Genomic DNA, 24,578 nt, shown 5'->3' on the forward strand with positions numbered 1-24,578 from the left:
TCTGCAACATGTTCTTTACAGCTCGGATTTTTAGCTAAGAATGAACTTCCTTCACGTCCTTGGCCTAGATCGTTTGAAATTCCTAGCCTTTCCAACATGGTAGGTAACGAGCTAGAAAGAGTTCTTTGCCCTGTCAGAGCTCTGAAATATTATCTTAATAGGTCAAAACCTATACGAGGACAGTCAGAAGCCTCATGGTGTGCAATCAAGAAACCTTCGATGCCCATGTCCAAAAACGGAGTTTCGTATTATATAAGGCTTCTGATTAGAGAAGCCCATTCTCACATGAAGGATGAAGACCTTGCTTTGCTGAAGGTAAGGACCCACGAAGTGAGAGCCGTAGCCACTTCGATGGCCTTTAATAAGAACCGTTCTCTGCAGAGCATTATGGATGCAACTTATTGGAGGAGCAAGTCAGTGTTTGCATCATTTTATCTTAAAGATGTCCAGTCTCTTTACGAGAACTGCTACACCCTGGGACCATTCGTAGCAGCGAGTGCAGTAGTAGGTGAGGGCTCAGCCACTACATTCCCTTAATCCCATAACCTTTTTTAACCTTTCTCTTGAATGCTTTTATTGTTGTTTTTTGGGTTGTTACGGTAGGCTAAGAAGCCTTCCGCATCCTTTTTGATATGGCGGGTGGTCAATTCATTCTTGAGAAGCGCCTGGGTTAGAGGTTGTGTAGAGGTCCTTTAGTATGGGTTGCAGCCCTGTATACTTTAGCACCTTAGAGTTGATTCAGCCTCCTAAGAGGAACGCTGCGCTCAGTAAGGAAGACGAACTTAATAAAGGCAGAGTAACGGTTCAAGTCGACTTCCTTACCAGGTACTTAATATTTCATTGTTATTCTGAAATAACTGATTATATGAAATACGGGATACTTAGCTATCCTTTAGTCATGTACACTGGTTTTCACCCACCCCCCTGGGTGTGAATCAGCTACATGATTATCGGGTAAGTTTAATATTGAAAAATGTTATTTTCATTAGTAAAATAAATTTTTGAATATACTTACCCGATAATCATGATTTAATTGACCCACCCTTCCTCCCCATAGAGAACCAGTGGACCGAGGAAAAAGTGAGGTGGTGTCAACAAGAAGTACTGCAGTACCTGGCCACAGGTGGCGCTGGTGAGTACACCCCCTTCTAGTATAGTGATAGCTGGCGTATCCCTCCCGTAGAATTCTGTCGGGCAACGGAGTTGACAGCTACATGATTATCGGGTAAGTATATTCAAAAATTTATTTTACTAATGAAAATAACATATTTGATAATTCAATGGCTCTTCCAGCTTTTGCTGAAGCATTTCATATATTAAAGAATCCAGGTTTTTATTACTAGGACAAATAAATTACTTTTAAAATATGTGATTTTTTTATTTAACAGACATTTTTATTGCACAGTATTGTATTCAATGTATTCTCCAACACAGATTTTCCAAGATTTTCAAGAGTTCTGTAGCACTTCTTAAGTCCTATAAACTTTTGCCGAACGATTATGAGATCCATGGTATACTTCATGCTTTGGGTGTGCCAGAAGTCATTACTCAGAAATTTCATCTCCCAGTTGCAGTAGACAACTTATCGTTATCAGAGGTAAAAAGTTTGCTACTAACTTTTACACAAAGAATGTAAATGAAAGTCAATTTATTATGCTTTATTTGATTCAATTGTTGAGGAATCTTTAACATTTTATGTGTAGATTCTCTGTTTACCAGATCCAGTAAGTAAAATAATGGTACTCTTTGCTTCAGTAGAAATTTTCAATATTTTATGAGTATTATGCATCCCACATATGTCGCAGAAGAACACTTGTAGCAATGCTAGGTTAGTGTCCATGAGTTTTGTTGTAAGACATACAGTCTTCAATTTGTCATAATGGTATGATTCATAGATTTGTAATGTTGTAAAAATCTAAAATGTTACTTTGATTCAGTAAACAGCTAACCATGTTCTTGTTAAACACATAAGCATTGAAGGTTTAATGTATTGTTATTTGGGAAAATTTAAAGGTAGATTTTCTGAAAAGTGCTAGTACAATAAAAGCTCCAGTTAATGAATGGGTAGAGGTATAGTTTATGTAAGATTCGTACTCTTGAATTTCAGTATCAGTTGTTATTTGGATTCCTCATAGATGTACATATTTTCTCACTTTTAAAGAATATGATACTAACATTTAAGCCTTCATATGAACATCAACAATACTTATGGACTCTAGGTAATATATGCATACCTCTTATTTTACATATTATTGAATCATCTGTCAAATAATGTAGTCTTCTTCTTCTCAAGATTTATAGTCATTTTGACATAATTGCTATTACTGTAATAGTCAAATACCCCTTATGTCTCCATTTACTCTTTTTCATATTATTTTTCCCACAATTTTTGGTGATATAGATAGCTCAGTGAGTATTCTTATTATTGTATAGAAAAATGTAATTGTCAAGAGAATCTCCCTTCTTTAAAATGCTTTAGCTTTTTACTCTCATTGATTACATACACTTACGCTCATTATGCTATACAGTATATTGAATCTCTGCTCAAATGAGTTAATATTGAAATATAAATCCATTATTTCTATGACTCATATCCTCAAAGCAAGAGCTTCTTAACCTTTTCTGTGGTACTTTAGCTTACAAAAGTAATTTTAATGTGGGATGCAAAAAAGACTAAAAGAACAGAGTGACACATGCTGCCGAATCACATATCATCTCATTAGGATTAGTATGCATGGTTACCTGTCATAGTTATTTACTGTGCTTATGTTTGTCATACTGTGTTATCACAGCTGTATCAAATATATCAACATAATAGGACAAAGTAATTAATATTACATGCAAAATAAAGTATAACACTACTCAAGGCCATATACGGCACCCACTCCCCAACAATTAGGCCTACCACTTTTTGCTCACCTCATGCATCGCATGTCAGATAACATTGTCCGATATGTTAGATTACACAGAAAATTTAGTTACCCGGGGTTAGCCTCAGGGCACATATCACTCCGCCTGAGGTTACCCCTCATAGAAAATGGGTTTAGGGTAAACTACACAAAACTCTGGTCGGATGGGAGGAGATCCCAGATACTCCTAAGAAAGTAGTTCGAGGTAAGTACTGTTATGAAAAATACAAATTACCTAAAATTTGTGATTTTACATTACTTTTAGGAGGTATATTACCATCTGGAGTGAGATCACACACATTCAAAAAGAGAAAAGTCACACTAGCTATTCTGTGGGCAGTAAACAGACTTCATGCATTATATCATTCTTGTCATGGCTGATGCTTCATCAAGCTTTCTGGATCTCTCCGGTTTAGTATATCAAACTGGAGGCTAAGGGAGTGTGGAAGAGATACATAAAATGTGAGAGGAAAGAATGGAATAGTACTGGGGAAAATTCAGATCAGGCCTTCACTCATTTATTCTCAAATCTCACAGAAGTTTTAGAGGTGGAGACTATTGTACAAGTACAGAGTGAGAGACTAAATGTTAGAGCAAAAAATTTCCTAATTACATATATGCAATCTCCTGTTGCTATCAAATCCTCTCCTACAATGGAATTAGCTGATTAATATTACAGTATTATTATTATCATTATTATTATTTATTTATTATTTATTATTTAATATTGATTGTTATTATTATTATTATTATTATTATTATTATTATTATTACCAGGCGAACTACAATGTTCATTAGAAAAGCAGAATATTACAAGTGCAAAGGCTCCAACTGGGGAAGCACCCCAGTGGAGAAAGGAAATAGAGAATTATCGAATAAGCTACCAATGATAAATGATAAAAAATTATGAAATATATTTAGATCAGTAACTGTGTTAATCTATAAGTCATATAAACTATAAAAAGAGACTTACAATATGTCAACCTGTTCAATAGAAAAGCATTTACTCTGATTTAGAATACTATGTAGTATTGAGTTTATGATCGAGAAGGCAAGATTGTTAAAGTTTAAAGTTTACTGCATGCTTATTATTATGTACTGGATGGTATATTTTGGGGAGATCTGAATGCAAAGCATGATTAGAAATATTAAAATTATCGTACAACATGCACAGAGAACTAACTGAATAACAGTGCCAGAGATCAATATCCAGATCAGGGATAAGAAATTTAATGTTTGATCCGACGCAGGTGTTTCATTATTGCTAATGGTAAAATTATTTCTTATATCATTATTGTATAACATTATAGAAATCCTTTGCAATTTTCATTATGCCATTTCTTTTGTTGATATTTGCATTTTCATCCTTTAAGGCAAATATCTGTTGGCACCATTCCAAGTCTTCTTTTCAGTCTTCATAAATTTTCATACTTCTTCCTTTCGTTAGTGGAGATACCTTAATGTGGTGAAAGGGGTTGTGCATCGCCATGATCAGCAAAGATCTACTAGTCAGGGCCACCCATACTAGGTTGGTTTGTTGTGATCAATCAGAATAAAGTTTCCCACCATCACAAAACAGTAGTGGCCAGTTTGGTGATGAAAATGGCCAAACCCAGACGCAACTGGAGACATGCCTTAGCCCTTTGCCCTGCAATGGACTAGAAATGGTTAAATTTATTGTTGTTGGTACTATATACGTCCACTTTAATTAATAAACAAGTGTTAGGATAACATGAAATAAAAGGACCATAATATGTCCTTTAGATTATCTTCCTACAAGGAACCTCAAACAAGACTATAGAAGAAGCATACAAGAAGTATTTTGCATATAGGCTATATATTCACAGCCTGCTGTTGGGCAATAGGGAATTCTAGCAGCCATAAATTTCAGGATGGAAATATCACTACTGTACTAGAATCTAGATTTAAATAGAAGGGAATGCTGTATTGAATTTGTAATCTATACTATATAGTGAATAAAATTTGTAGAATTTTTACCACTTTTTTAATTAGATACAGTGTAGAGCAAATGAAAAATGTAAGATGAAACTTAGAAGCATATGATTTTTAGTCCTTTGTAACATTTTGGATATACAGATTGCTAATGTACACTCATTTTATATTCTTCTTGACTTTTTTAGGTGCACAAATGCTTGAACCTTGTATACCAGTGTTGGCTGTTGAATTGTGAAGCAGAGGCTGTTGAGTACATATATAAAACCTACCCCTCATCACAGATAAAAAGTATGAAACTGCAGAATGTTGTTGTCAAGCATCTGATAGAATATTGGGGCTTCTCTACTGAAGAGGTAATGTATTGTTTTTATATACATAATGTTCATGATATTGCTGTATATATCAGAATTTCTATACATTTGATACGAGGTAAGTAAGGCTTAAGAATTGAAGCATTAATTCTTGAAGTGAGTATTAAATTTCCCCATTTAAATGTATCAACAAAATCCTACCTAACTAGATTCTATTGGGGTTAATTCTTTTGTGAAAAAAGAAACCCCCTCAAAGTTCCAATCAGCTTAAGACTGAAATGAAGAAAAACTTATTGGTGTGTGGCAAGAAATAAACAAAATAGAAAGCCCCCCGGAGTTTCAATCAGCTTAAGACTGAAATGAAGAAAACTTATTGGTGTGGCAAGAAATAAAAGAAATTAGTTTAAATATGGAAACAAAGTATTGTGCTCAATATCCAAGTTTTCAATATTAATCTTACCCGATAATCATGTAGCTGTCAACTCTGTTGCCGACAGAAATCTACGTTCGGGATACGCCAGCGATCGCTATACAGGTGGGGGTGAACACCACAGCGCCATCTGTGGTCAGGTACTCTAGTACTTCTAGTCAACACCACCTCAATTTTTCCTCTGTCGTGCCTCCGGCTAGACCTACATGGATACGCTGTTGATTCTGGAGTTATTGCTCACGATTTGGTGATGTATTTGCTCTAGAGTTTAGCCTTCGCTATTCAGGAAGCTATATCATTAGCTTAGCAAGTTTTTGGAATTAATTTGATTTAATTTTGGTACGAAGAGAGTATGAACTCTCTTTCACTTTTAAATGGCCGACCCTTCCCTTAGACGGAAGTGTTGGTGTCGAAGAGAGTATAGACTCTCTTAATTTTGCTTAACAAAGTTATAGTTTTATTTTTTTATCTCTCCGCCTTATAGGCCTCTTTGATTAACTTCCTTTTATTATAAACTTATTAAAATTAATTTTTATATTTGTTTATATTCGACCTTTCCTAATAGTAGGCGGTCTTTTCTTGGAACCGAAGTTAATTAACTTTGAGCCCGTCATTTCGTTTTTACCTGTTAACATATTATGCCATTTTAATGTTTTTGAAAGAATTTCTTTGATAGTCTTGTACTGTTTTCAAAGTTGAACTAACGTTTTGTTTTGTCTCTGCAGTTGTTGACGTTCAGAACGTTCAACTTGCGCTCTATCGTTACGATAGAGAGAGAGTCTATCACGGTGTCACGTTGCAGTAAGAGTAAACCGATTCTAGCGTTTTGTTCATTCTTTCTTAGCTTAAATGGTTCTATTCTAATAAAGGAACTTTTTATTTGGGAAACCTTTCAGTTTTTTTCCTTTAACAATAATATGTTTTAACGATATATATAATTGGGCTCTTCTCTCAGGTGCTAAGTCAAGAGAGAGAGAGAGAGAGATAGAGACGGAGGGAGAGAGAGGAGGATAAACGTTTCGTTCAAGCGGGTAACGTTGTTATCGTTTTTGCTCTTCTCCCTAGTCTCTTTAGGGGAAGAAGGTAAACGTTTCTAGAGTTTTATTCTTGTTCTCAGACTTTATGCGGTGAGAGATTTTAAACGTAGTTTATTTGATCTAGTGTTTAATCTCTTTTCCAGCCACTGAATTATTTATCTTTCATTATGTTTTTCTGTTACATTGTAATACTGTTTTCGCAATTACTAACTTTTAATGAAGGATAGAATTGCGTGTTTCAGGTACAAACCACTTAAAGTTTCGAGTTCAGTGAAATAAGTGCAAACAGAAAATCAAAAGTGATAAAGTGATAAGTGTTACAGTGTTGCGTTCGAGGGTTCGTCTGTTCGTGCCAGTTGTTCGCCTAGTCTGGGACCTCTTACAAGCTCCCAAGCCCAGGGGAGAAGTAATGTCGAAGGACTTATGGGTTCAGCAGGCCTTGATCGACGAACAGACGTTTCCCTCCGTGGTTTCGGGTGTAACCAACTCACGTAGCCGACGTGATCACCCCACCCACACAAAGACGAGAGAGCCCATTTATTCCTCGTCTGCGGAAGAGGTTTCTCGCAGAAACCATGGACCAAATCTTGCAGCTTTTAAGTGCAAGTCGGTCCCTTCCGCGCAAGTCCAACTCCTAGGTGGTGCCATTAGCACTGGGTCAGTTCGGACTTGCTGCAGTACGACAACTGCACACCTCCCAGAGAGGCAAGGTGGTATCGCAACAGACAGTAACTCCGTCTGTTGCCGCACCAGCTGTTTTAGACCCTCAGTTTCAACGGACAGTAGCTCCGTTTGTTGTTGTCTTTCTTAAACTCTAGTGGTCTATGCTGCTGACAATGCAGTCTCAGCTTGCGGTGTTGATGCAGGAGTTTCAGGCAGAGAAGGTTAACACACCTCCTCCTGCGAGCGCTCCTCCACCTCTACGCAGTCCAGCCTGCCAGACGTATGATGTTGAGGTTCCTCAAGCTACCTCCATGCGTGAGCTGCCGCATTGGGAGTTGCCAGATACCAGCTCTGTGCAGCAACCTCCACTTTCCTTGAGGCAGGAGCCTCTTGCCACGCGGCAACCTCCTCAACACTTGAGGCAGGAGCCTTATGCTTTGCAGCAACCTCCTCTACCCTCGAGGTAGGAGCCTCATGCGTTGCGACTACCTCCTCCATCCTCGAGGCAGCTACCTCTTGCGGTGCGACAACCTCCACCATCCTCGAGGCAGCAACCTCAACTCCACCTCTGCGCAGTCCACCCTGCCAGACGTATGATGTTGAGGTTCCTCAACCTACCTCCACGCGTGAGCTGCTGCATTGGGAGTTGCCAGATACCAGCGCTATGCAGCAACCTCTTGCGTTGCGGCAACCTCCACCATCCTTGAGGCAGCAACCTCAACTCTTGCGGCAGCCACCTCCACTCTTGAGGCAAGAACCTCAACTCTTGAATGGGCTCTCGTGGCATGGTTGGTTTCGACCTGGCCTTTCATTAGAAGGGGCTAGCGTTCGATCCCAAGTATGAGGTAGAAATTTATTTCTATTTGAACACGATGTTGTGTTGATATTTATCCATCTTGACTCATTAGGGGTAATTTGAATGAATTACTACCAATTGTGTCACGTGGTGGCCCGGGGAAATCTGGTAAAACTCGCTGGTAAAGAGACTGATGTCTCACCAGGTAAATCCTCGGACAGCTAGATTAGTTTCAGGTTCAGATTTCTTTAAAAAATCCTCCCCTACCCATGAGGCAGCCTCATGCTTATGAGGAGCCTCATGCTATGCGGCATCCTCCTCAAACCATGAGGCAAAAGCCTCATGCTATGCGGCAACTGCCTCAACCCATGAGGCAGGAGCCTCATACTATGCGGCATCCTCCTCAACTCATGCGGCATAAGCCTCATCCCTTGCAGCTTGAGCCTCATCCCATGCAGCATGAGTCTCATACCATGCAGCATGAGCCTCATCCCATGCAGCATGAGCCTCATCCCATGCAGCATAAGCCGCACGCCATGCAACATGCTCTGCTTACCTTACAGCATGCTCTACATACAGCATGCTCTGCATACCTTACCGCATGCTTCTCAGTCACACATCTTTGGTTGTTGCCAACTCACTAGACTGTCAAGCAGTTTCATAACGTTGCCTTCTAGTCTGCTGCTTTTGCACCAGTGAAACCCTCACTGAGAGAACTTAGCTTTTCTCGGATATGGTTCCTGTAGATGAGAAAGTGCTATTCTCCCTCCTTCTGATTTTCCCTTGAGGACTCTGTCATTTGGAAAGGAGCCTTTAGCTGCTTAGCCTCCTATGGACTTTTATTTAAGCATAGCATGCTTCCAGGGAGGGTAATGGTTCCACTTCAGTCACTAACCCCGTCTGTTACCACACCTGCTCCCATAGACCTTGAGCTGTGTTGCAAGACATGCAGTCCAAGCTTAGTCCTTGTTAGAGGATTTTTTGTTTACGGAGTCATTGTGTCACTGGGAAGACGTTCAACAACCAGCAGAAGTGTCTTGTTGTGACGCAGTGCGGCAACCTCAGCAACCCGATAAGGAGTTGTCTGTACGACCCAGACAGTCTAGACAGCTTCGTGTTGTCACTGTACTTCCTCGCTTCCCCATGGTTGACAGTTCACAGACTGTGCAGCAGTACCATGATCTTGTGTCCGGCTCCGTCAGACGACTAGCTTTTAAGAGCTCCCACAAGTCGTCGCTGTCTGGAGATTCTCAGATGGACTATGGATCTGACCAAGGAACTGGGCCTCCTGGTCAATTTTGAGGAGTCCCAGCTCGTCCCATCCCAGACCATTGTCTACCTGGGTATGGATCTTCAGAGTCGAGCTTTTCGGGCTTTTCCGTCGGCCCCAAAGATATACTAAGCCCTAGATTGCATCCAGAGCATGCTGAGAAGGAACCGATGCTCAGTCAGGTAGTGGATGAGTCTAACAGGGACACTTTCATCGCTGGCACTGTTCATCGAGTTAGGGAGACCCCACCTCCCCCCCTTCAGTATCATCTAGCGGCTCGCTGGATAAAGGACATGACGCTAGAGACGATCTCAGTTCCTGTTTCCGAAGAGAGGAGGTCTACTCTCACGTGGTGAAAGAACAGCTTTCTTCTCAAGGAAGTCTACCTTTGGCTGTTCAGAAACCCGACCGCCGTCTCTTCTCTGACGCATCAGACACGGGCTGGGGTGCGACTTTGCACGGACAGGAATGCTCGGGAACATGGAATCAGGAGCTAAGGACACTTCACATCTATTGCAAGGAGCTGTTGGCGGTTCATCTGACCTTGATAAACTTCAAGTCCCTCCAGCTTAACAAGGTGGTGGAGGTGGACTCTGACAACACCACAGCCTTGGCTTACATCTCCAAGCAGGGAGGGACTCATTCGTGGAAGTTGTTCTAGATCGCAAGGGACCTCCTCATCTGGTTAAAAGATCGAAAGCTCACGCTGGTAACGAGGTTCATTCAGGGCGATATGAATGTCATGGCAGATCGCCTTAGCCGGAAGGGTCAGGTCATCCCCACAGAGTGGACCCTTCACAAGAATGTTTGCAGCAGACTTTGGGCCCTGTGGGGTCAGCCAACCATAGATCTGTTCGCTACCTCGATAACCTAGAGGCTCCCGTTGTATTGTTCTCCGATTCCAGATCCAGCAGCAGTTCACGTGGAGGCTTTTCTGCTGGATTGGTCCCATCTCGACCTGTATGCATTCCCGCCGTTCAAGATTGTCAACAGGGTACTTCAGAAGTTCGCCTCTCGCAAAGGGACACGGCTGACGTTGGTTGGCTCCGCTCTGGCCCGCGAGAGAATGGTTCATAGAGGTACTGCAATGGCTGGTCGACATTCCCAGGACTCTTCCTCTAGGAGTGGACCTTCTACGTCTACCTCACGTAAAGAAGGTACATCCAAACCTCCACGCTCTTCGTCTGACTGCCTTCAGACTTTCGAAAGACTCTCAAGAGCTAGGGGCTTTTCGAAGGAGGCAGCCAGAGCGATTGCCAGAGCAAGGAGGACATCCACTCTCAGAGTCTATCAGTCTAAAGGGGAAGTCTTCCGAAGCTGGTACAAGGCCAATGCAGTTTCCTCATCCAGTACCACTGTAACCCAGATTGCTGACTTCCTGTTACATCTAAGGAACGTAAGATCCCTTTCAGCTCCTACGATTAAGGGTTACAGAAGTATGTTGGCAGCGGTTTTCCGCCACAGAGGCTTGGATCTTTCCACCAACAAAGATCTACAGGACCTCCTTAGGTCTTTTAAGACCTCAAAGGAACGTCGGTTGTCCACTCCAGGCTGGAATCTAGACGTGGTCCTAAGGTTCCTTATGTCATCAAGATTTGAACCTCTCCAATCAGCCTCTTTTAAGGACCTCACATTAAAAACTCTTTTCCTCGTGTGCTTGACAACAGCTAAAAGAGTAAGTGAGATCCACGCCTTCAGCAGGAACATAGTTTTCACATCTGAAACGGCTACATGTTCCTTGCAGCTCGGTTTTTTGCTAAAACGAGCTTCCTTCACGTCCTTGGCCTAAGTCGTTCGAGATCCCAAGCCTGTCCAACTTGGTGGGGGACGAACTGGAGAGAGTACTTTGCCCAGTTAGAGCTCTTAGGTACTATCTAAAAAGGTCATAACCTTTACGAGGACAATCAGAAGCCTTATGGTGGGCTATCAAGAAGCCTTCTCTTCCAAGGTCTAAGAACTCAGTTTCTTACCTATTCAGGCTCCTGATTAGGGAAGCACATTCTCATCTGAAGGAAGAAGACCTTGCTTTGCTGAAGGTAAGGACACATGAAGTGAGAGCTGTGGCTACTTCAGTGACCCTCAAACAGAACCGTTCTCTGCAGAGTGTTATGGATGCAACCTATTGGAGAAGCAAGTCAGTGTTCGCATCATTCTATCTCAAAGATGTCCAGTCTCTTTACGAGAACTGCTACACCCTGGGACCATTCGTAGCAACGAATGCAGTAGTAGGCGGGGGCTCAGCCACTACATTCCCATAATCCCATAACCTTTTTAACCTTTCTCTTGAATACTTTTTATGGGTTGTACGGTTGGCTAAGAAGCCTTCCACATCCTTGTTGATTTGGCGGGTGGTCAATTCTTTCTTGAGAAGCGCCGAGGTTAAAGGTTGTGATGAGGTCCTTTAGTATGGGTTGCAGCCCTTTATACTTCAGCACCTAAGAGTCGTTCAGCATCCTAAGAGGACCGCTACGCTCAGTAAGAAAGACGTACTTAATAAAGGCAGAGTAATGGTTCAAGTCGTCTTCCTTACCAGGTACTTATTTATTTTATGTTATTTTTGAATAACTAATAAAATAAAATACGGGATACTTAGCTTCTGTGTTAACATGTATGCTGGTCTCCACCCACCACCCTGGGTGTGAATCAGCTACATGATTATCGGGTAAGATTAATATTGAAAAATGTTATTTTCATTAGTAAAATAAATTTTTGAATATACTTACCCGATAATCATGATTTAATTGACCCACCCTTCCTCCCCATAGAGAACCAGTGGACCGAGGAAAAAATTGAGGTGGTGTTGACTAGAAGTACTAGAGTACCTGACCACAGATGGCGCTGTGGTGTTCACCCCCACCTGTATAGCGATCGCTGGCGTATCCCGAACGTAGATTTCTGTCGGCAACAGAGTTGACAGCTACATGATTACTGGGTAAGTATATTCAAAAATTTATTTTACTAATGAAAATAACATTTTTCAAGGTCCAGCTTAGCTCAGGTCTTTGGCATTCAAATAGATCTAGGGACTGAGTACTTCTCTAGCATTATATATAAACCTAATAAAGTTGGGAATTAAATGAATTGTCCACTGGGGAAAGACATTGGTGCAAGAGCTAGGATAATCACTATTGTCACTGATTGGCAGTCCCTGCAGTAGGGTTAGGCTTTTGAGATTTCCCCTTGCCACCAGTTGTTTTGAGGCTCAGTCTCCTAAGCCTTCATAACGCCGTAATAATCTCGCTGGGCAAACATTCTGTTCAATATTTTCTACTGAAGAACACCAAATTGTTGCCCTCAGCTGTGATTCACTGCTATAAGATGAGAGAAATGAGTAATCAACCCTTTATTAGTTTGCTGGTTAAAGATTGAATTAGAGGCCAACCTTTGATTAGAGAGTACAGTATGATGAAGATTCCTTTAAAAATGAAAAAAAAAACAGTTTAGAATCTTGATCTTCTCTCTATTTACTTGATAGAATTTGACAGTAATTCCTTAATTTTTTTCTTGCACTTTTATTATTAATATAAGCAGTCCTCTCAATCTTTATGGAATTCTAGCTTGTTCAGAAATTACAATGCCAGTCTATACCTGAAAATTTTCCTAGTTTGTCAATCCTTCATCTTTTCTTCTTTCCCTGCTTCTTTTGCAATCTCAAGGGACCCATTCTTTATTCTTAATGTCCATCTATTATTATCAGACATTCTCATTGTATGTTCTGTCCATGTCCTTTTCTTTTTTTTGTTGTTAGAATATCCTCTACTTTAGTTTGCCCTCACATCCATGTTGGTCTTTTGGTCTCTGTGTTATTCCCATCAGTATTCTTTCCATAGTTGTTTGTGTTTTAACAAACTTATGTTCCAAGTCTTTAGTAAGGCTCCGAGTTTCTGAGGCATAAGGTAATACTGGTAGGACAATCTGATTAAAAACTATTCTTTTCAGACAAAGTGGCATTTTACTTTTCATAATCTCATTTTGTTCACCAAAAGCTATCCATTCTATGCTTATCCTTTTAATTTTGGTATCGTCTCCTGGGGAAACACTGTCTGTCCTAAGTATGTATATTTATTAACAATCTCTAGAGGTTCATCCATAACTCTTATTTGTTGTCTCTGCATTTTCATTGAACATTATCTTAATGTTACTCACATTCATTTTCAGTCCTACATTTCTGCATTCTCAATTAAAGTCTTCTATTATCTTTTGCAATTCCTCCTGTGACTCACTAAACACAAGTATGTCATCTGCAAATCTTAAGTTGTTAAAGTATTCCCCATTAATATTAACTTCTACATTATCCCAATCTAAATTATTGAAAACTTCTTTTAGGCATGCTGTGAATAATTTAGGAGAGATGAGGTCTTCCTGCCTTACTCCTTTATCACCAAAAATATACAATCAAATCTAGGATATGTAAGTAACTCATCGCTAGTTAGGCCGCTTTCAATTGGTTAAAAGGTCCTTCTTTTTCCACTTCCCAATTTATTACTTTTTTCTTTAGAGCATCTGATGACCTCGCTAATTCTCCAAAACCCCTTATAAATTTATGGTAATATCTATTGAGCCCAAGAAACCCAGCTACTATACTTCTTTAGGAGTACGCAGCCTAGGTAACTCTTGCAAATTGCCTGGACTCCGAGTCGCTAGATTGGATCACGGGATGGGCAGTACGGGCTCATGATCTCAGGGGTGCTGAGGGAGGTGACGCTCTCGCTCCGTCGACCCTGGGTTGTTTGTGCTTGCTGTTTCATTGACTTTTTACTGCCATGCTAGGAGGGTGGCCATATGTCTTGTTTGGCTTACCCTTCCTTTGGCTCTTCTGTTCCCTCTTCCTCTGATACTGGGCAGGGTGTTGTATACAACAACCCATCTGCTCTCAGTGCTTTTTGTATGGGGTCCTTTGACTGGCCAGACAGTACTACATAGGACCCTTCTCTCTGGTTACGGTTATTTCCTTTTGCCTACACAGACACTGAATAGTCTGGCCTATTCTTTACAGATTCTCCTATGACCTCATACACCTGACAACACTGAGATTGCCAAACAATTCTTCTTCAACCAAGGGGTTAACTACTGTACTGAAATTGTTCACTGGCTACTTTCCTCTTGGTAAGGGTAGAAGAGACATATAAGCAGCTCTTCTAGGAGAAAGACACTCCATTTTCAAACCATTGTTCTCTATTCTTGGGTAGTGCCATAGCCTCTGGTCTTACACTGCCTTGGGTTAGAGTTCTCTTGCTTGAGGGCACACTCGGGCACACTTTTCTATCTAGTTTCTGTCCCTCTTGTTTTGTTAAATTTTTTTACAGTTTAAATAGGAAATATTTATTTTAATATTGTTACTATTCTGAAAATATTTAATTTTTCCTTATTTCCTTTCCTCACTGGGCTATTTTCCCTGTTGGGGCCCCTGGGCTTATAGCATCCTGCTTTTCCATCTAGGATTGTAGCTTAGCATTTAATGATAATAATAATAGGCTTAACATGCATGACAGCTGAGAGATTTCTGGGCGAGGCACTCCACTCGTTGGTGCCCCTCTCCCCAACACTGCCAATACTTGGTGAGATTCCTTCTCATCTGCTGACTCCATTCGCCTATTCCCCAGAATGAGGATTGGTGCTCATGGCTTCTTGAATATGTTTATCTCATGGCTGCCACTTGTCTGGAGTTATGCGATTTATATTAGGCATATTTTCTTCTGGCAAACTACCCAGAATATTTTGTATTGTCATCACTACATTTGCTAATGAGTGATTTTTATTAAATTGATTGATATTTTTGCAGGCTATCATTTTCTTACCACCTTCTGGTAGGTTGGCACTTTGAAATGGGAAACTATCGCAATATTAGTAGATCCACATTGCAAAATTTAAAACAGACGCCAATTTTTTAACTTTAATATCTTGAGTCGCGTCACTCGACTGTGCATGTGCTTTTGCATAAACGCAACATACACCTTACTTTTTGCTAAATATTTCTCGCATATTTACAGTTAGATAGATATGCGAGAAATATTTAGGAAAAGGTAAGGAGGTGTATGTTGTGTTTATGAATCTGGAGAAAGCGAATGATAAGAGTTGATAGGGAAGCAATGTGGAATGTGATGAGGTTATATGGAATTGGTGGAAGGTTGTTGCAAGCAGTGAAAAGTTTCTACAAAGGTAGTAAAACGTGTGTTAGGATAGGAAATGAAGTGAGCAATTGGTTTCTGGTGAGAGTGGGGCTGAAACAGGGATGTGTGATGTCACCATAGTTGTTTAACTTGTATGTTGATGGAGTGGGGAGAGAGGTGAATGCTCGAGTGCTTGGACGAGGATTGAAACTGATAGACGAGAATGATCATGAATGGGATGTAAATCAGTTGTTGTTTGCGGATGATACTGTACTGGTTGCAGACTCGGAAGAGAAGCTTGGCCAATTAGTGACAGAATTTGGAAGGGTATGTGAGAGAAGGAAGTTATGAGTTAATGTGGGTAAGAGTAAGGTTATGAGATGTACGAGAAGGGAAGGTGGTGCAAGGTTGAATGTCATGTTGAATGGAGAGTAACTTGAGGAGGTGGATCAGTTTAAGTACTTGGGGTCTGTTGATGCAGCAAATGGTGGCGTGGAAGCAGATCAAGGTCAGAGAGTGAGTGAAGGCTAGTGCAGCTTTGCCCTGGTCTAGGGGTTTAAAGGGGGACAGGAAGAATGCATTCACCCAGATAGCTGGCTCCTCCAGTTCCCTTCGGGCAGGCTCATCCTCAAAACTCCTTCCACCTCCTTTTGTTCACCAGCGGAGGTACTACGAGGTGTCTTGTGAGTCTCTTCCAGCCCTACCTCTAGATCCATTCATAAAGGCCCTTACAAGAGGGCTCTCCTATGATAGACTTTCAGGCCTCCTTGTCATTTTCACAGCAGCAGTGGATTCCTTGAACATGGAGAAGGTCGCAAAGTATGCCATGCAGGGCACTTCGTGGCTGAACCTATGGTTGGGGTCAGTGGGTCACCTTGTCAGGATTGAAGGTTGATCCAAGGACTCCATGAGGAAGTTCATCTCTTACCTGTGGGCGAATCTAATACGTACTCATAAGAAGGGACTCGATAATTGAAAAGTTCCACCAACAAGTGACCAGGCTGAGGAATGCTACGCTAGACGGCCCCTCTCTTTTCAGGTCGGAAGATGTCGAGCAGGAGGAAAAGCGCTGAGGGAAGTCCAACTAGGAATCTCTCCTATATAGTACCATGACATCTCGGTCCTACGAAATAGCGCCCCCTCCGAAGAAGCCGCAGACAAGCAAGCTGCAGATGAACAGGACAGCAGGATCCTTGAAGTATGTGTCAAAGAAGCCCTTTTCTGCCAGAGACCATAAGGGATCCAAGTTCATGCATGGAGGAAGAGGTATCACAGGTAGTGGCTGAGGCTGTTCCTGCTGGGGTGGGCTATCCTCCCACTTGCCCATCAGTGGGGGCATGCCTGCAATGCCACTGGCAGAGGTTGCTGCAGCACGGGGCCAAACTCTGGACAGTTTCCGTGAACTGTTCAAGGTATCGTGTCCCGTTCACTCAATCTCTCCCTCCATTTACTCGGAATCCAGTTCTATTGAACTCTTGTGTGAAGGGATCTGCGAAAGGATCCACAAAGGAGCTGCCCTTTCGAGCAAAAGTCCAGAGCATGTTGGAGAAGGGCTCTCTCCAGGAGGTCCTCAACGAGTCCCCAGGGTTCTTCAGTCGATTCTTTCTTGTGAAAAAAGCGTATGGAGGCTGGTGACCCCTCATTGATCACTTGGCTCTGAACAAGTTTGTTCTACAAACTTCGTACAGGATGAAGATGGCAGACACTGTCAGACAAGTGGTAAGACCACTGGACTTCATGTGTACGCTGGATCTCAAGGACGCATACTTCCAAATCTCAGTACATCTGACTTCAAGGAAGTATCTAAGGATCGTACACAACAACAGGCAATACCAGTTCAAGGTGCTGTGTTTTGGTACTTTCAACAGCCCCTCAAGTCTTCAGGAGAGTTTTTGCCCTAGTGTCAACCTGGGCTCACAGGATTGGCATATGTCTCTTAAGATACCTGGACGATTGGCTGATCATAGCGGACTCTATTGCAACCCTTCATCAGCACTGAGACAGACTCCTCGCATTTTGCCAAGATCTGGGTATCATGGTAAATCTCGGAGTCATCCTTGCTTCCCTCTCAAAGACTGGTATACCTGAGAATGATCATTGACTTATACCTACAGAAAGTCTTTCTATCAGACGACAGAATCTAGAGGCAGAGGAAGGTGGCAAACCCCATCCTCCAACGAGATGCTCTCTCAACCCACCGTTGGTTACTGTACGTCTCCTAGATCACCTATCATCCCTGGCCCGTCTATTGCTCAACAGCCACCTCTGAATTCGATCTCTTCTGTTGCAGCTAAAATCAACTCCCCGGATACGTTGGTTCCCATGGGACCCGACCAGTTGACGTACCTGAAGTGGTGGATGGCAGACGAGAATCTCCGACGAGGGGTTGACCTTTTCATCCCTCCCCTGGAATTGATGCTCTTTACAGATGCGTCAAAAGAAGGATGGGCCCCCCCCCCCCCCCCATGCAGCACCACATGGCTTCTGGGCTCTGGTCAGAGTCCAAAAGATACCAGCACATAAATCGCTTAGAGATGAGGGCAGCTTTTCTAGCCCTCCAACAGTTCCAGCTGTTCCCGGGGATCATTCTGTGGTGTTGATGAGCGACAACACCACGCCAGTGGCTTACGTAAACAAGCAAGGCGGTACCTTTTTGCAGCCTCTATGCCATCAAGCAGTGGAGATGGTTTTGGCTGAAGACAACTCAGTTTCCTTATGAGCCTGCTTCATTCCAGGCAGTGGTATGTGCTCGTGGACAATCTGAGCAGAGTGACTCAGATAGTGGACTCGGAGTGGTCTTTGAATCATCTAGTAACCAGCAAAGTCCTAACTTTGTAGGGTTTCCCGACTATGGTTCTGTTCACGACGTCCCTGAACAACAGGCTCCCACTCTACTGCTGCTCATTCTCAGATCCTCAGGTTCTCTGGCAAGATGCAATCCAACAACGATGGAACAACATCAACATTTTTATCTTAACCCCGTTCTGTCTGATGAGAAGAGTGCTCAACAAGACCAGATCATCCCGAGAACCTATAAATGATCTTCATAGCTACACTGTGGCATCATGCAGAATGGTTCCCGGACCTTCTTCAGCTCCTGACGGAGGTCCCTAGAGAACTCCCTCCACAACACGATCCACTCAAACAGACACGTGAACATATTTCACAAAACCATAGCTTCCCTGCGACTTCACGCCTGGAGACTATCCAGCATCTTTCTCAGAGAGAATTTTTGCAACAAGTTGCAGAGAGGATGTCTGGATACCTGTGAAGATCTTCAGCTTCAGTTTACCAGGCCAAGTGGACTGTCTTCTGTAGTTGGTGTCATGGAAGGGGTATCTTTCCCCTCGATGCAACTATTTTAGCAATAGCGGAGTTCCTTCTATACCTTCAGAAGGAAAAGCGCCTCAGTCTTGGTGGGGAAAGGTTACCGCTCAGCCTTGAGTCTTGCCTTTAGGCTGAAAGGAGTTAATATATCCTTTTCTTTGGAGTTGTCTCTCCTCATGGAATTTCGAGCTTACCTGCCCTTGGTCGGAAGTTAGACCATCCCGTTGGAAAGCGGTTCGCGTCCTTCGGTCCCTGAAGGGTGCTCCCTACAAACCATTACACCAGACAACAGATCACCACCTCACTCTGAAGACGGTTTTCCTACTCGCATTGGCTTTGGCCAAGAGAGTCAGCTAACTTCATGGTTTTACCTACGACATATCCCATTTTATCGCCAGGACTCAAAATCCGGGAGTAGCGGATCCTAGATTTGGGCTCTTCTGGATTGGTAGTCTTCGTAACGTAACCGATGATCCAGATCTACTGTTACTTTGCCCAATGAGGAGTTTGAGGTACTATCACAAGAGAACAGCAATAGCTCACCCCCGAGTGTTAGCACTCATCGTCAGCAAAGGGAACGTCAAAAGGAGGATCATCAAGAACACCATCCCTTCCTTGATTCACATGATCATAGACTTAGCACTGAATCCGGTCCTCCTCCGACATGTCTACCCAGAGCTTGTGACGTTAGGGGTATAAGCATGTCCCTAGTGTTCACGAGAAACTGCTCTGTGACGCTGGTCTTATTAGCAGGCGTGTGGAAGCATCAAACGACCTTCACCGCCCACTACCTGCAAGACGTGACCCACAGGAACATGGAGATGTTTTCCATTGGGCCTGTCGGGGCTGTACAACAAGTGCTTTAAATACTTCAGGCTCCTTGATGGACAAGTAGCTGATAGTTGAGGACATAGGTTACCCAGGATTAGTTTTGAATGCATTTTAAGAATGACTAGCTCTTTCTTTCATCTTCCCCTCTTTTGGGGAACAGCAACTACAGTCCTCTGCAAGCTGGCCTCATCTGTCTGCAGGTAAAACCATTTCCTTTGTGTAACCTAGTATAGAAGTAATACTTGTTGCATCCCCTTACTCCCTGGTGAGGTGAGATTTGGTAATGTCTATGCTTAATTCAAAGATTTCTACATTTCTGAGAATTACCTAGACTAGTCACACAGCTAGCATCACATAATCACACAGATTGCTCAGGCTGCTGAACTTGCGTTGCATGGAGTTTAGCAAGGTGTCAGGGTTTTTCCCTGTTACATGCTGAGCTTGTACGGGAGAATCCCAGGTAAAAAGCAAGTCAGTTGGTTTGGACTTCCGCCCTCCTAATAAAAAGCAAAAGGGTTTGTATTTAGTGTCTGAAATAATGCCAAATTTGAAAGTAATTTATATTTTTCCTAACGATGCAAACATTGAGTTCTGTATACAAATTTGGCCCACCATTACCTGTCCCCCTGTAAGTCATGCCTGTAATAAAAAATGACAAGACAACACTGGTGTGTGTGTGTGAGCGGGGTAGCCAGCTAACCCCTCTACCCCCGCTAACTAGCGGAGGGGTAGTTACACCTTGGTAAAAGTCTTATGGCTAGTCTTCCAGCTTCGCCGAAAGTATATCCATTATAAAGAGCTCAATGTTTGCATCTTTGAAATCTCTATGGTTACTATAGATTCATAAGTGATGTTTAAACACATCATTGAAATTTTTGAAGTTGTATTTCAGATGATGAGTCAGTGCATCATAATCTCAAAAGATTTAAAAATAATCAACTATAATTTTTCAAAGAAAGTTATGTTAATAGCTATCACTCTTATTGGAATATGCTTGTAAAATTTAAAGTTATTGTGTTCATATTCATCCAGCTCAAAATTGGTTTTCATCATGAAATTTTTTTTTCAATCTGAATATCAAGTCAGATGCTAATAAATTTCTTCTTTTTCAGATACTGAGACATGGATATCTTTTGTGCTGTAGCCCTGTAAATTTGCAGCTAATTGAAGATAATGTTGAACACTTGTGCCATGCTGACCCCAAGAAAGTAGCTCATCTCACTCCACGTATATTGACCTTGCGGCATCAACAGCTATGTGAGATAAGCAACATACTCATTAATGTTGGGGTAACAGAGGTAAGCCAGCGAGTAATAAGTATTATTCTAGAGTAGTTCTACCTGAATGTAATTTCACATATGACTAGCCTATACATTTTTAATGAATTGAGAAAGAGAAGAGAAAAATGTGTCCTGACACCCAAATGACCATAAAGCAAAGAAAATGAAACTAGAGCCATAATGGTCATGCATATTTAAGTACGGTATTGTACCCCTGAGATTAGTATTTTTCTCTGCATAAGAATGTGATTTTGACGAAGGAAAAATCTTTTTCTGGAGAGATACCTGTGACGCCCGGTGAAAAGGTCGCCCTTATCTCTTTTCTGATATAAAAACTTCTTCTTTTTGGAAGTTTTTATATCAGAAAAGAAATAAGAAGGACCTTTTCACCGGGCGTCACAGGTCGACCCAGAAATATCTTTTTTTAAGGAATTTTCTTCTGGGTTCAAAGGCATTTTTGTTTGAATAGAGGAAATGATTCAAGTATATTAATAAATGATAATGAAACATGTGGTTTTCACGCCCCAGTTACTATACCGACACCTTATATAGGTGAGCGAGCTGGGTTTATCCCTAGCATTCCAATGCAACTTTTTCTCTGGTAATATATAGCAGAAATATACCTTAGAAATGATGCTAAAGGAGCATTTCACTGGGCGGCACAGGTGGAGCCCAGAAATATCTTTTTTTAAGAATTTTCTTCTGGGTTCAAAGGCATTTTTGTTTGAATAGAGGAAATGATTCAAGTATATTAATAAATGGTAATGAAACATGCTACCACAAATTTACTTTATATGTGCTATTGGTTGTTGATCACCTTTATAGGAAGTAAACGTTTGCTTTATCGTTGCAAAAATATTAACCCTTTTACCCCCAAAGGACGTACTGGTACGTTTCACAAAAGCCATCCCTTTACCCCCATGGACGTACCGGTACGTCCTTGCAAAAAAATGCTATACAAATTATTTTTTTCATATTTTTCATAATTTTTTGAGAAAATTCAGGCATTTTCCAAGAGAATGAGACCAACCTGACCTCTCTATGACAAAAATTAAGGCTGTTAGAGCAATTTAAAAAAAATATACTGCAAAATGTGCTGGGGAAAAAAGTAACCCCCTGGGGGTTAAGGGTTGGAAATTTCCCAATAGCCTGGGGGTAAAAGGGTTAACATGGTTTGCAGATGTGTCCTAATAATCTGTTATACTGGATGTTTTTTTCTTTTGTAATAAAAGAACAAATATTGATAGTTTTATGCATTTTTTAATATTGTATTTTATTATCGTAGATGCTTCACAAGTAATTTGTCTCCTGTTATTACCAGCCCATATCTTAGAGATCTCTTTTGCAGCAAGCACAGAACAGTAGATCTAAATATTTTTGTCTTTACTGCGCTTTATGACTTGTTTAGTGTATGTGGAATTTTTTTTTTTTTATAAATACTGTACCTTTTGTAAAAGCTGAAACAGCCATCACAGATTGGTAACAAGATATTTAACTAGTGGTGAGTGAGAGGATTGGGATACAACCCACTTCCTGAACTGAAAAGATATCTCCACTATTGTAGGAAGGTTTCGCCATGCCTTATGAAGTTTATATTGAATTCTTCCTTGTTGAAGACTAAGACTTTGTTTTTAATTTTTTATGTGGCTATGTAAGAATGAAAGATGGAATTTATATTGCTGATTCTACCTTGTGGAAGGCATAGACTTTGATTTTAATTTTTTGTGTGAATATTGTAAGAATAAAGAATTCTCACTTCAATAATAAGTATCATCAGAATAGATGTACTGTACATGGAATCACAGTGTAGTGGACTTATATATTTTGTGTCCTTTTTTTTTTTTATTTGAGTGTCATCTTTGGTGTTTTGCCAGTGGAAGTACTATGGGACAAAGAGAAAGTATAACAAGAAGTCACTAGGTCCGTAGATAAAGTGTTTCAAGAAGTCATTATAGCCAAAGAGAAAGTGTTAGAAGTCATTATCAGGTTCTCTGCCATTTTCTATCGTCCAAGAATCAGTTTTCTCTATTCCCTGCTCCTAGCCGTGTGACTGCTACCAGCTGTAAACCCCCCCCACCCCAAAGAATGGATGATGTTTCTGGTTTGGATAGTGACAGATCAACTCCCACCCCGAATGGTTTGGTGAATTAGCATTTTACAACCATTTTGTGTCCTATATCCATTACCGGCCTCTGTAATGTAGCCAACTCTGAGGCAACTTAATAAGACAGAGAAGTTACAAGTTACTAAAGGTTGGTTGTATCCAAGAGCCTTACACCTTGCAGCCTCAGTCTCTATGGATGGTGCAGTAGTAGCATTCCTTGCTGAGATACCTTTTTGTGGTGTTGGTACTTTGTCAGCTCCTGGTGTAATTTAAGTCACTTCACCCTGTAATGAAAGATTGCCATGTTGAAGTCACATGACTCTACTGTAAGATACTTTATTCTATGTTGAAGCCATGTGACTGGCTTCTTTCACCTAATTCAATTATAAATCTCTCTCCATATATTTCTCTTCTGTATTATTACTTCAACCTCATTCCTATTTCATTAGTTTTCTTCAGTTTTTGTCTTTGCATGGAAGCCTTTTTGGTGATGAAATTTTGCATTCCGTGTATCTTGTCTGCCAAGATTACTCTGGGATGATTGTATTCATGTAATGCTCTCAATCATATGGTGTTATGCCTTCATGGTATGATAAGAAGTGGACATTTGAGGGTCTGCCCTCATATGTGTCATTTGTGGAGAAATAAGTCCCATGATGGGTTAATGGTGTCCTTTCAGAATTTCCACAACTTCTCCCTGAAATATGAATAAAATCCTTATCTAGACCTATCCATGTCCTCGTGGGACATATGATGATTTTATGCATGAATGTAGACAGGAATTGCAATCCACAAATAATTGGAAAATTGGATTTGGGAACCCGTAAGGCCATGGGACCAGTCTCTTAATAACAAAGTTGGCAATGGTTGTGACAGTGACCTTGCATCAAATGACTTTACCAAATCTGACAGAATTAGTGGTAAATATCAAATACAGTAGAGCCATTACAAGAAAAAATACAGAATTTTGATGATTAAATTTATTACTGTATTGTAATATTTACTGCCTGGTCACGTTATTTATGTCTCATCATCGTTATCTCCTATTAACGCAAAGGGCCTCTGTTAGATTTCACCAGTTGTCTCTGTCTTGAGCTTTTAATTCTATACAGTACTTCTCCATTCATCATCTCCTACTTCGTACTTTATAGTCCTAAGCCATGTAGACCTGGGTCTTCCATTTCTTCTAGTGCCTTGTGGAGCCTAGTTAAACATTTGGTGAACTAATCTCTCTTGGGGATTGCGAAGAGCATGCTCAAACCATCTCCATCTACCCCTCATGATGATCTCATCCACATATGTTACTCGAGTAATCTCTCTTATAGTTTCATTTCTAATCCCGTCCTGCCATTTAACTCCCAATATCCTTCTGAGGGCTTTATTCTCAAATCAACTAAATCTATTGTAGATTGTTTCATTGTCATACCATGACTCATGTCCATAGAGTAACACCGAACTCACTAAACTGATATATAGTCTGATTTTTATATGAAATTTTAGGCAATTTGATTTCCAAATTTTATTTAACCTAGCCATTGTCTGATGTGCTTTTTC

General features: G+C 41.1%; 1 protein-coding gene across 2 annotated transcripts in view; it reads left to right on the forward strand.

The window, feature by feature from the left end:
• The window catches only part of mTerf5 (mitochondrial transcription termination factor 5), a 72,181-nt gene that overhangs the window by 40,447 nt on the left and 7,156 nt on the right, over positions 1-24,578 (forward strand). For both annotated transcript variants that reach the window (XM_068362917.1, XM_068362918.1), the window contains 3 exons: positions 1,435-1,597; positions 5,051-5,218; positions 20,753-20,938. In XM_068362917.1, coding sequence (XP_068219018.1) covers positions 1,435-1,597; positions 5,051-5,218; positions 20,753-20,938 — 517 coding nt within the window. The remainder of the gene's footprint in view (positions 1-1,434; positions 1,598-5,050; positions 5,219-20,752; positions 20,939-24,578) is intronic.

This window comes from Palaemon carinicauda, chromosome 39 (genome assembly GCF_036898095.1).
Source record: "Palaemon carinicauda isolate YSFRI2023 chromosome 39, ASM3689809v2, whole genome shotgun sequence".
Lineage (NCBI taxonomy): Eukaryota > Metazoa > Arthropoda > Malacostraca > Decapoda > Palaemonidae > Palaemon > Palaemon carinicauda.